Source organism: Brienomyrus brachyistius, chromosome 4 (genome assembly GCF_023856365.1).
Source record: "Brienomyrus brachyistius isolate T26 chromosome 4, BBRACH_0.4, whole genome shotgun sequence".
NCBI classification, from domain to species: domain Eukaryota; kingdom Metazoa; phylum Chordata; class Actinopteri; order Osteoglossiformes; family Mormyridae; genus Brienomyrus; species Brienomyrus brachyistius.
Window position 1 is genome coordinate 30024129 of NC_064536.1, and position 12464 is coordinate 30036592.

At 43.8% G+C, this 12464-nt stretch overlaps 2 protein-coding genes across 16 annotated transcripts in view; one reads left to right on the forward strand and one right to left on the reverse strand.

Annotated features, from left to right (window-relative positions):
- LOC125740818 (CMRF35-like molecule 1) overlaps positions 1-11681 on the reverse strand; it is a 133458-nt gene extending 121777 nt beyond the window's left edge. The window contains exon 1 of the mRNA XM_049012483.1: positions 11621-11681. Coding sequence (XP_048868440.1) covers positions 11621-11654 — 34 coding nt within the window. The 5' untranslated portion in view covers positions 11655-11681. The remainder of the gene's footprint in view (positions 1-11620) is intronic.
- The window catches only part of LOC125740819 (CMRF35-like molecule 1), a 243944-nt gene that overhangs the window by 191677 nt on the left and 39803 nt on the right, over positions 1-12464 (forward strand). The window lies entirely within an intron of this gene.

A 12464-nucleotide genomic window follows, 5' to 3' on the forward strand; every position in this document is an offset into this window, starting at 1 on the left:
TCCATGTCTGCAAAAGATTGTCACCATGCTGTCTATAACCTTTTCTGTTGTGGTGGAAGTCAAGATGTCATACTCATAGTATCGACTGAAATAGTCTATTACTACCAGAATGGAGTGGTTTGACGGGAGAGGTCCCAGAATGTCAACTGTGATGTCCCGCCAGGGTCCATCGGGTAGCGCTGTCGGTCTCAGAAATTCAGGTGGGTCAGGCTTAGCCACTATCTGACAGCCGTGGCAGGCCTTGCAATGTCTTTCGGCTGCTCTATCCATGCCAGGCCACCAGACCTTTGCCCTGAGATGTTGCTTTGTTCCCACAATACCCAAGTGTCCTTCATGGGCTAGTACAAGCGCTCGTGCACGTAAGACCTGGGGCAACACTATACGCGTGCCTCTCAGAACAAGATATCCAACTGAGCATAGTTCATTTGCAATAATCGCGTACTGTTTACACTTCTCAAAATGTCCAGTCGCCATAGCGCTACGCACCTCACATAATTCAGGATCGGTGGCTGATGCTTCCTCCACCTCCCTGGTAGTCAGTGCTTTTGGAGTTGCATTCACTGCTACAAATCTTACATATTCTTCAGCCTCATGTTTGTGACCGACACGTTTCACTGTGTTTGTCAGCAGTCGCGACAGCGGGTCAGCAATATTATTTTTCCCTGCAATGTGGACCACTTTGAATTCATATGGTTGTAATCTAAGAACCCACCGTTCTATCCGTGCACATGGTTTGGATCGGGGACCATATATCACCTCTAACGGCTTGTGATCTGTGACTAGGTCAAATTTTCTCCCATAAACATATGGATGTAATCTTTCGCAGGCCCATATTAGGCCTAGCGCCTCTCTCTCTGTCTGAGAATATTTGCGTTCGCAGTCAGTTAAACTGCGGCTCACATAGCACACCGGAACATTAATTCCCTTTTGGTTTTGTACCAGTACTGCACCTAATCCCACTGGACTTGCATCCACTATCACCTGTGTTGGGGCATCTTTGTTGAAATAAGCTAAAGTTGTAGTTTTAGCTAGCTCTGCCTTAAGAGCACTGAAGGCTTTTTTCTGTTCTGGCCCAAATCTGAACAGAGTGTCTTTGCTTGTCAGGCGTCTCAGTGGTTCTGACAGGGTTGCAAACTGCGGGATAAATCTGCTGCTGTAACCAACAAGCCCAAGGAAGCTGCGCACCTCCGTCACGTTCTCTGGCTCCCGCGCTTCAGTCACAGCTCGCACTCTCTCCTCAGTCGGCCCAATTCCCTTTTCTGACAACAGGATTCCCATAAAAACCAGCTTGTCCATGTTAAACTGACATTTTCCTGGGTTCAGCGTTAATCCTGTCTCTCTGAGCCTTACCATCACTGCATGAAGTCGTCTGTCATGTGTCTCTTGGTCTTGTGCGTGTATGATTACGTCATCGGATATATTTTCCACACCTTCAATCCCAGCTAGGGCACTAGCTATTTCGTGCTGATACTGTTCGCTAGCAGATGATACACCAAACAACAGTCTTTTGTACCTGTGCACCCCATTGTGAACTGCAAACGTGGTGACTTCACGTGACTCAGGGGTCAACTCAAGTTGGTGGTAACCCCATTTCAGGTCTAGTTTGCTAAATATGGTCGAGCCATTCATGCCCTGGAGTAACTCATCTACTGTAGGGATTGGAAACCGTTCTCTCACTATGGCTTCATTGGCCCGTCTCATGTCCAAAGACGAACATCATTTCCTGGCTTTGGGACTATCACCACTGGATTCACCCACGGAGTGGGTCCGTTCACAGGTTCGATGATATCCAAGTCTATTAACTCCTTTATCCTGGATTCCACTGCCCCTCTGAGGTTGAAAGGTATGCGCCTAAATGGCTGAGCTACAGGTTTCACCTCTGGGTTAATGTGTAACCGGACCTTTCTCGTTTTCAGCTTTCCTACTCCTACGAACACGTTGGGGTACTGCTGTTGGAGTGCTTGCTTAATGTCAGTTACTGCAGAAATGTTGGCGCCTATTCTCAAAACCCCTAAGCGCGTCGCTGTTTCTTTCCCCAGCAGTGGTTCACCATCTCCTCTGATTACGATGAACTCAGCATGTTCAGTTTTATTTCCTATTGAAACCTGACATGTGAATGCACCTTTTACAGATAGTGGCTGGCTGGAAGAATATGAATAAAGTTTCCTTTCTGCCTTAGGAACATAAGAGTGACATTTAATATGTTCTGACTTCAGCTTTTCCCACGTATTTTCTCCCATTACATTGCTCGTAGCACCTGAGTCAATCAACATTCTTGTCTTCACTCCTCCAACACAGAAGATAAGCCTCTCTGGCATGTCACCTTCATTAATAGTAAATGCAAAATCATCATGTGCATCAACTCTGTTTACATTTTGTTTTGTTTTTGAACCTTTTGTGCGGCACGTTTTTGCATAATGGTCTTTCCCATGGCACTTGTGACATGTTTGCCCGCGTGCGAGGCATTTCGGATCTCGCCCTATGTGGTCAGTGTTCCCACATCTGTAGCATTTTCCATCATTTTTATTGTCTCTATTTTGTTTTCTTTTAACATTTTCGTTTCTGTATTTTGCCCCCTTTTCTTTTTGGAAGATTCGGCTGACCGATTCTGTGGTCGCTTTTGCTGAGTGTGACATGGCCGACATTTGCTCCTCGATGCTCTCACAGCGCGCTGCTATCTCTAACGCACAAGCCAGAGTTAGGCCACGCCCCTCTTCCAAAAGTTTTCTGCGTACATATTCAGATGTCCCTTTACTCAAAATTGCATCCCTAATCTGATTGTCCGAGTCGTCACCGTAATCACAGTCTTTCACTGCCTACCGCAGGCATGTGGCAAACTGCTGCACAGTCTCTCCTGGCTGCTGGTGTAGCTTTTGAAATGCATGTCTCGCCAGCGCGGAATTAATTTGAGGCACAAAGTATGTGTTCAAAGCATAGACTGCCTTTTGGTAGTCTGTTGGCTCACCCGTGTCTGGTAAAGTTGAGAAGACATCCTGCACGTCTGCTCCAGCCTGATGTAGTAATAGCGCGCGTCGCCTTTGCTTCGTAGCACCATGCGTATCTTCGTTTATTATGAGCCCTTTGCCGTCAGCATATAGCTCAAACGACATCAGCCATCTTTTCCATCTGGAACCTAGCGTGGCTGGGTCTGTGTAGCATGCGAAGTTCTGGATTCCGGATTTCTCCATACTAATCGACTAATCGATCCGACTAGTAAAATTAAAGTACTCCTCGTCGCCAATGCTGTATTCCTCCTGTACTCCGTACTAAGAGGTATATACTTCCACCAATAACTACAGACTCACATTGGAGCTCTTGCTCCGAACAGTGCTTTTTCTTTATTTCTTGATCTCCACTTCCGTTCCTCCAATTCCCATAATACCTTTCCAACCACCTGACACATGGCACATCATCCGTGGACATGACAGCTCCCTACAACTGTGAGCCACTTCAGTCCCTTCCTGTAAGTACAAATTTTCCTGGGTGACTATTATTTAGAATTAGTGTAAGAGTACTTCATGTAAAATATTGATCTCCATTTCAGAATGATGCAGAGAGGAAGGACATTATTGTGTTCCCACTATGGACTCCTGGGCATTTTCAGCTTTGTGTATGTAGGAGCACATCAATACCAAACAATACACTTAATCGAATAAAAGCCCAAAAGTCTGAGGATGTTAGGATTTTAAGATTTTATTGTAATTGTGTCAGTTACATCTTGGTACAGCTTTAATTTACGCAGTTTAAGCCATGTTACTGATGTTTGTTGACGTCAGTGCCTGCGTTTTGCCCCCTTTGGTCCTGCCCGTCAAAAAATCCCCGTTTTTCCCCGTATTCCGCCTGCCTGCCTGCTTCCTGCCCGCTCGCCTGCCCGTGCGATCACCCGCTTCACTCAGCGATCGCAACCACCGATCGTGACATATATATACACACATATATAAACTTTTCTATAATGAACAAAAACATGTGTTTATAAGCCAGAATTTTACAACTGACGTTCTACTGTAACAGAGTGGAAATCGCGTGTTTCCTGTGGAACTCCACTTTACGTCCACTTTGCGTTCTTAAAGATCACGTGTTTCCTGTGGAGATGAGTCCGAGTGAGTTGATGGATTTCTTTTGCGTTCATGTAAAATGGTTGTAAAAAATATGTCCTGTTTATGAGTCTATGTTTCCTGGTGAACTACTGTATTTTCCGTTGAGGTGACTATATAGTTTTATAAAATTATCGAGGGCTGCACTTTGAAATATGGTTGCAGAGCGTGGGTTTGGGTGTATGGTTTGGGTCTTTTATACAGTGTTAATTTTATTTTGTATTTTATTTTCTTTATTAGGTACTGGTCACTACTGTTTTCTGTAGATCTCCAATGTGCCCTGTCAATTAGATTGAATTGTCAGTAGGAGGTATTGAATTAGGTCTCCTTTTTGCGTAATTATTTATGTATGGCCACTATTTGAAAACCTCAAAATTCTGCAAATTAATGTTGTTCTTTGACAGGTACACTTGGGGAATAAAGACCCACAAGAAAATTTGAGGTTCTTTATCCGGTCGTATCATTCATATATAATATATATATAATATATATACACACGCACACACACACACGTCATAAATGTATAAATATAATAAGGCTATTCTGAAGCTGTTGTGGCACCGTGGCATCATCCCACCTACCAAACTGCTGTATGGGGTGATGCCTACGTTTCAATTTAAGTACTTACCCTCATTGAGGCTGCGGGATGAATTGATAGCCCTGCCGTTCTCTCCCGATGTAATGAAATTGGTTGAATCTGCCTGTGGGCGTCGCTGTTTGTCTTTATCAAAGTGAAATAAAGAGCAAACGCTGCCTGAACCATGTCACAGTATCTCTGTCTCGTGGTTTGTAACGCCCGGTACTGTAAATCCCGCTACACAACGCACCCCCTTCTCAAGTCAGTGATCCTATTTGCTCCATTGTGGTTTTTAGTCTGTGTTTTCAAAGGGACCATGTTTTGTGTTTTAATGTTACCGTATAACCTGTGTGTCTGAATGCTGGTGTCTGTGTCTCTTGTCAGAGTCGCCGCTCCACCAGGGTCCGGATGAGAAGAGATCACAATGGAGACTTGAGGTTGTTATAATAAAACTGTTTATTCACCTGTTGTTGTTGCGAATCGATTCGGGAACAGACAGTTCACACAGCATTTACAGTTAATGCGCAGTTTGCCCAAGTCTGTTCAAACCGGCTGTATCTGGAGTCTGTCCAATGTATCAATGAGCCCAGTCCTACATACAGAGCCAGCTGGACCAAAGAGCTGAGTAAGAGGGTGGATTTGAACAGTAAAGTCTTACATGCTTTATAGCAACTCAGTGCAGCCACATCTGTACTATTACACAGGATACATGTGAGGAACAGGTAACATTAACCAAGAGCATGAGAATAGCTGAACAATTTAAACTACCAATTTCAGTACAATTATTAGCAGTGATGCATGTAACTGGTGCACTAGAATGCATTCACTGTATAATATAGCAATTTAAGCACAACTTCTTGTCATAGTGAAGCAAATGCACTTTTACTTTAAGGCAAGAAATCACCATGCATGTGATCCTTTATACAGCTAATAAGTGCTTGTGCACTATTCATGTGCATCCCTATGTATTAGATTACATGTTATACTGTAATACATCCATCCATCCATCTTATTGACAGACCTGCAGTCTGTCCCCAGCAGCAGAGGGCACAAGGCAGGGGCTCACCCTGGATAGGATGCTGTCTCAGGAATATTATGATAAAGTAAAATAAAATAAACACAATATCCTTATTTTTCATTAAATAATATGCATTTCCCATTACCGTATGATCAGTCAGATGCTGTAGCATGAAGAGCTGAATACTAACCTCTGTCCCTTCACTCCTGTGAGGGTCGATCCAGGAGCAGGCAGCTTGATGGTAGCTGAGACAGAAGCGGAACCTGGAGTAAGGACTGTGGTTTCTGATTAGGAGGGAAAAGGAAAAGCTCTGTTCTGTCAGGCAGGGCAGACTAAGGAAAAGGTCATTTATAAAGCATAATTATAAAAGGGATAGTGAAAAATATTCAGTAGAGTAGCTGGTTGGATACAGAATAATAAATTAAGGTCATGACCAAAGTGTTCATATCCCAGGGCACTGACATTGAACCGGTGAGATTATTTAATTTATAAATCAAAATGTATTCATGACGGAGCTGGATCAGCTATTCCAGAGTACAGCTGTAACACTGGCCTTTGCTGGGATTAGAAACTATCCACAGACACATCAGCCAGTCTGACAGCTTTAGTAACGATTCATCCACACAAGGCAGAAAAATGCCTGAAAAAGTTTTGCATGACACTACAAACCAATATTTTATACTTTGCATATTACTTGAACTTTTATGGATCTATATACCTGATAAGTGGCAGTAACAAGAATATGGCTGTCGATTTCCAGCATGTTGAGAGTGATGTATTGTGAAAGACATCTGACTGGGTATCTGATTGGGAAGTTAGTCTGATCTTTGGCAACACACATAAAGCTACAGCCATTAACCCATCTATCTTTTGTCCTGGTCAGGGGTGCGGGGCCTGGAGCCGATCCCAGGCAGGACAGGCAACAGGGATGGAATACATCCTGGACGGGATGCCAGTCAGTCACAGGGCACATAGACACACAGTCTCTATTAGAGACACCAATCAGCCTGAAGGCATGTCTTTCTCGAGGTGGGGTACACAACCATGCACGAGGCTTACAAGGCAAAGCCCAGCCCCCACCTCGGCCACTCAGACCACAGAGCCTCCATGCTGCTACCAGCCTGCACACCATTACTGAAACAGTCCAAAGTCACTATCAAGCAGGTCAGAGTTTCGCCAGAAGGAGCCACTTCTGTACTTCAGGACTGTCTTAGTCACATCGACTGGAACGCCTTTAGCAAAGCCAATCAGAAGCCCTGGGCCACAGCGGACATCCACAGCAGGCGAAAAGCAGGGGACGTGGCCTTCAGTGCAGGTGACCCTGTGACCCTAAGGGCAGCTAGAGCTTCTCTGTCATGGGGTATCAGAGCTGCAATAAGGGCTAATGCACAAAAAAATCCATGGGCTTTTCCAAACACCAGGGACACACGATGTACAGTATGTGGCAATTTCCCTCGGGGATTAAAAAAAATTATCTTAATCTTCTACCAGCCCTCACAGAATACAACACCCCCTCACATACCATGGATTGTGACACCTCCCTCCCTAAGGCTTAACTACCTCTTTGCTTGGTTTTATGTGGCACACAACAATGCAGAGAAGAGCCCCCCTCCCAGCAATGAACAGACACCCCACCCATCCACAGTGGAAGTGAGGAACACTCTGTGTAACAAGAACCTACGTAAGACTGCTGGTCCTGACAATATCCCAGGTCGGGTTCTTAGGGACTGTGCCCATGAGCTAACAGATGGCATGACAGACATCTTTAACACCACACTCAGACAAGCATGTATCCCCAACTGTCTATAAACTGCCACAGTCACAGTCTAAGAAGGCAGCTGCTCCAGTGCTTAATGATTATCCACCCATAGCTCTCACTCCATCATAATGAAGTGCTTTGAGCGGCTGGTCATGTGACATTTCAAAGCAAACCTCCCTGTCTCCCTTCATCCACACCAGTTTGCATACTGTCCAACCAGCCTGCAGAGGGCGCCATAACCCCAGCCCTTCATACCACACTGATACGCCTGGAGAATAAAGACTGTTATGTAAGGTTACCTTCAGCATGGTAATAGTGAACAACAACCAAACCAAACTCTGCTCCATCTTGGGCTGAAAATGTAACTTTGCAACCAGACCCTGTACTTTCTGACAGAGACCACAGTCTGTCAGGGCAGGAAACATCACTTCTGCTCCCGTCAGTCTGAGCACAGGAACTCCCCCAGGTCACTGCCTCCGCCCCCTACTATTCACACTGCTGACATCCGCCTGCTCCGCCAAGACCATCTCTAACCACATCATAAAGTATGCAGACGACAGCATCATGACGGGCCTCATGGGGGGGAGATGAGCCTGCGTACAGACAGGGGGGAGAGAGCTGCTGGAGTGGTGCAAGGCCCACAGTCTGCTGCTAAACATCGACAGGACCGCGGAAGTGACTGTGGGCTTCAGGAGGAACTGGGGGCAGCGTAACCCCCTACAGGAAATAATACTTCTGACTTCAGGCCTCTTTATGTTTCAGTTGTCAGACTGTCAGTCGTTAAATGTCTTTCATATTAATATTCTATTCATCACATTACTGCACTATGACCAACAAGATGGTAACTTCATCATAGTGTGTGACCCATGGAACATACTGCAGAAGATGATAAAGATCAAGATTATCCCACAAATAAACACAGACTGCTTTCATGAGTGGAACTGTTAGAATAATTTAGCATTTATCTATTTATAATGAAGCATAAATGATTCACAGCCAGATTTATATCAATTACTCACGTTCAATGCTGGTTGTGCCTGTACCTGTCTGACTGACAGTAATATGAACTGGGATCTGGTGGTATCCAGCATCACACCAGTACCAGCCAGTGTCCTTCCTCTCCAGTCCCCTCATTGTCACACTGAAGACTCTGTTTACTCTGTCATCCCTGATCAGGACAGGCCTCCCATCCAAACTCACAGATCTCTCTGATGCACAGGAGCCCCCGATCTCACACCACAGCTTCAGACTGTCACTGTTTCCATAGCGACATTGAACACTGACACTGTCTCCTTCCACACCCGTCACCTCCTGTTTGTCCACTGACAGTTCTGGGGAACCTGAACACACAGATTAGGAACAAAGGAAACGGTCTGATATTTACACAACAATTAAATAATTATGAGAGTTCACAGTAACAACATTGTCAAGCAGACATTTCTTACATAGAACTTCTCATATTTAACACCTTGAAGTATCCATTTAAACTGACACTGTTTTTATTACATTTATTATATTAATGAGTAAAATCTGCAACCTCTTCCATACAAATAATGTTCTAAAATATTAAAATCAATTCATTATTATTATTTTCTCAAAAATATGTTTTTCCATTAGTGTTTATGTTGATTTCTTTCTGGCTGAATGACATGTTACATATTGTGCATCTCATTGGCTACAGTCTGCAGTACAGATATCATACCCTCAGTTACTGTCAGGTGAACTCAATGTTTCATTCCTGGATCTTCAATTATGTTCATACTACACAAGTAGGAACCAGAGTCCTTAGTTGTCAAATTGTTCATGGTAACAGTGAAGACTCGCTGGTCAGGATCATCTCTGACTACAGCGGAATATGGGATTGGGAGTCTGAGTCTGGGAGGGTGTCTACGGTCTGGGAGGAAAACTAGGACCTTAATGAGGCACAAGTGAGGTGAATGAGCTGGTTTGTCACTTAGTGGGATGAGCACACCCATTTCACACTAAGGTTCAATGTGTATACACTCCTAGTTCACACTCACACGCAGTCACTATGGACACTTTTAGAGGCACCAATTCACCAGAACCACGTGTCTTTGGATTGTGGGAGGAAACGGGAGAAGAAAGAGGAAACCAGCATAGATACAGGGAGACCATGCAAACTGCTCAGAGAGCTGGGGGCCGGATATCGAAACCACAAGCCTTGAGATGTGAGCCCCCCCCCCACGCTGCCACCAGTCTCTACAAGCTAGAGGGTAACTAGCTCTGCAAACCTGCTGCAGAGTGAAAGACAACCAGGGCTACATAGTGTGTGTCACGGGTCATGGTGCGCGAGCGCGGCGGAGAGCGGCGATCGTGCGGAAGGAGCAGGCAGGCAAGCGGGATACGGGGAAAACGGGGTTTTAATCAAGAACGGGGATCTCACGCAAACAAACATCAGCAAACATCAATGACGGACAAAGGACTCGGGTAAGACACGGACTGAAATACACAGGACTGATTGAAAATAATCAGACACAGCTGGGTACAATCCGGGAAACACACGTGGGTAGGCAGGGGGCGTGGCACACAGGAGGAGCCGACGAGCAGGGCATGACAGTGTGTTACGAAGACTCGAAAGGTATACCTTACGAAAGTTGTTCATTTCTACATGCATTTGCAGAACAATTCCTTAAGAAGTTGCTTATGTGAGAGCTTCTTAGGTGTGACCTTAATACGTACCAGAACACCTGACTGGTTGACATTAATGGCTCGAGAATTGATTATTCCCTCCATGTAGCAACTGCTCTACAGCAGCATGAGTGAAAATGGTGTTCTTTGTAAATATAACATTGCAGGAATGCTTCAAAATATTAAATTAATCAGCACTGGGAGAGCCTAAAAATACAATTCCAAATTAACAAACTGAATCCTCTAACTGTAAATATGATTTTCATTGACTGGGTGCACAAATGCAATTTCAGTAGCAAAATTTTATTCATATTTGTTCTATAAAAAACCTGCTTGCACCAGTTTGTGTGCTTGTGATTGATACACAATAGCAAAAGCAAAGTTGAATTACAGTCATAATACACAAAAAAAATAATCGAATTTACTGAAATTAATCGAGGCACTAATTTTTTGATTAAATTTAAGCCAATGTTTTTTTTAGTAAAGTATATAGTTTTAGGAAACATAATATATTAAATAAATAAACCCAAAGTCTACTTACTTTCACAGTACCACCCTATAGGATTTACTCAGTTATGACAACATATTTGCACTCACTTTTTTGGGTAAATTTATCATTGTTTTATAAGTAAAATAAACCCAAGATTATCAAATAATATGCCCAGTGCCAATTAAGACAAAGGGCCTTATTTGGCATCTGGTGCAAAGTGGTACCAGGCATGATGCAGGTGCCTTGGCTGGTTTGAGCCTGATGCAGACTGTCCCATGTCCTTCATTATTAGCTACTAGGGACTATTCCAGGGCGCTTTTTGGGGAAAATATATTAGACTTATTTGTAAATGAACCTGCAGTGTCGACTCTCATCAAGTGCTTTCCAGGGGCATCAGAAATAGGGGGAACACATCCACCTCAATAGCAGCAGAACCCCCCCATCCTTTCCTTATCTTTCATTATGAATCCACGTGTTGCTGAAGCCAATTCGCTGATCATTCAGAGCACAAGGACAAAACCTAATGGAGACTGTAGTTATGTATTAGACATAGTCAGCAAAAACAGCTCATTGCCCTGCCTTTGCACCATAATCCGTAAAATCCAAGGCAGACGGTGAAACAGTACAAGAAAACTTCCTAACAAAAATTATTGTACTAAAAGTAATTAGTAAAATAGTAAACTAGTAATAATTGGTAGTATTAGACTAGGAGAAGCGGCGAACATTCGACGCCAGCATCCTCTCCCCAATCTATAGCACACAAGAGACAAGGGAATTTTATCTGCACTAACAGAGTCTTTATATATATCATGCAGTATATTTACATTTTATGTATATAGTATCAATGCCCTGATTCAGGGTACATTTCTAAGAATATAAAAAGTATTTCTAATTTCCAAGTCAATGTTTTTGTTAATCAAACAGCCATCATTTCACAACAACTGACATCACGATCTCCAAACTGTAGCTGGCAGTGTGTGGAGGAGCAGGAGAGAGATCTCTACTCAGTACCACTGTAATGAGTGACACTCACCTGTGAGCCCAGCAATGAGAAGAAACACGAGCATCAAAGGATCTATACGTCTGTGTGTCACTGAGCCCAGATCTGTGGAGACTGACACTCACTGCCTCATCCTCTGTACCTTCACTGTCTCTGTCGTTTCTATCCTCACACACAGCAGGCAGAGTGAAGGGGGAGTGGACACTTTAAACAGGAAGTGACAAAACTACAAGGCTGAATGTTTAGCACCAAATATTTCAGCAAGTCATTCTATTATTATGACTATATACAGCATAAATATTTACAAATATTTTATTGCTGTATAAACATCTCAATTTTTTTTGTTCCTAATCTGTGTGTTCAGGTTCCCCAAGGCTGTCAGTGGACAAACAGGAGGTGACAGGTGTGGAAGGAGACAGTGTCAGTGTTCAGAAATTTACCATCCAAAGATGCGATGTAAGATTGCGGGCTCCTGTGCATCAGTGAATGCTATGGGATGTATTTTAATATTTCAGTTTATGCTCTAGTCATTTTCTGTGCATGAATCTCTCTGTGTCAGTCCTGCCTCTCCGTGTTCGTCCTGCCATCAGAAGCAGCACCAGCCCCTGCCTGCCGTCACTTGTCTGTGCCCTGGTTTGTGACTCAAATCTTAAAATTTGGACAGTGTGAACTGGCACTTTACCATCTTGCTCATTTGACTTCCTCTGCCAGAACTTGGAGGATGGGCTTCCCCTTTGAGTCTGGTTCCTCCCAAGGTTTCTTCTTTCTAGGGGGTTTTCCTTGCCACTGTTGCTCTAAACAAATATTGCATTGAATTAAATTGAATTGTATTGACACTAAACTACACACACCAGCTTGTCTCAGCTGACCGCAATCC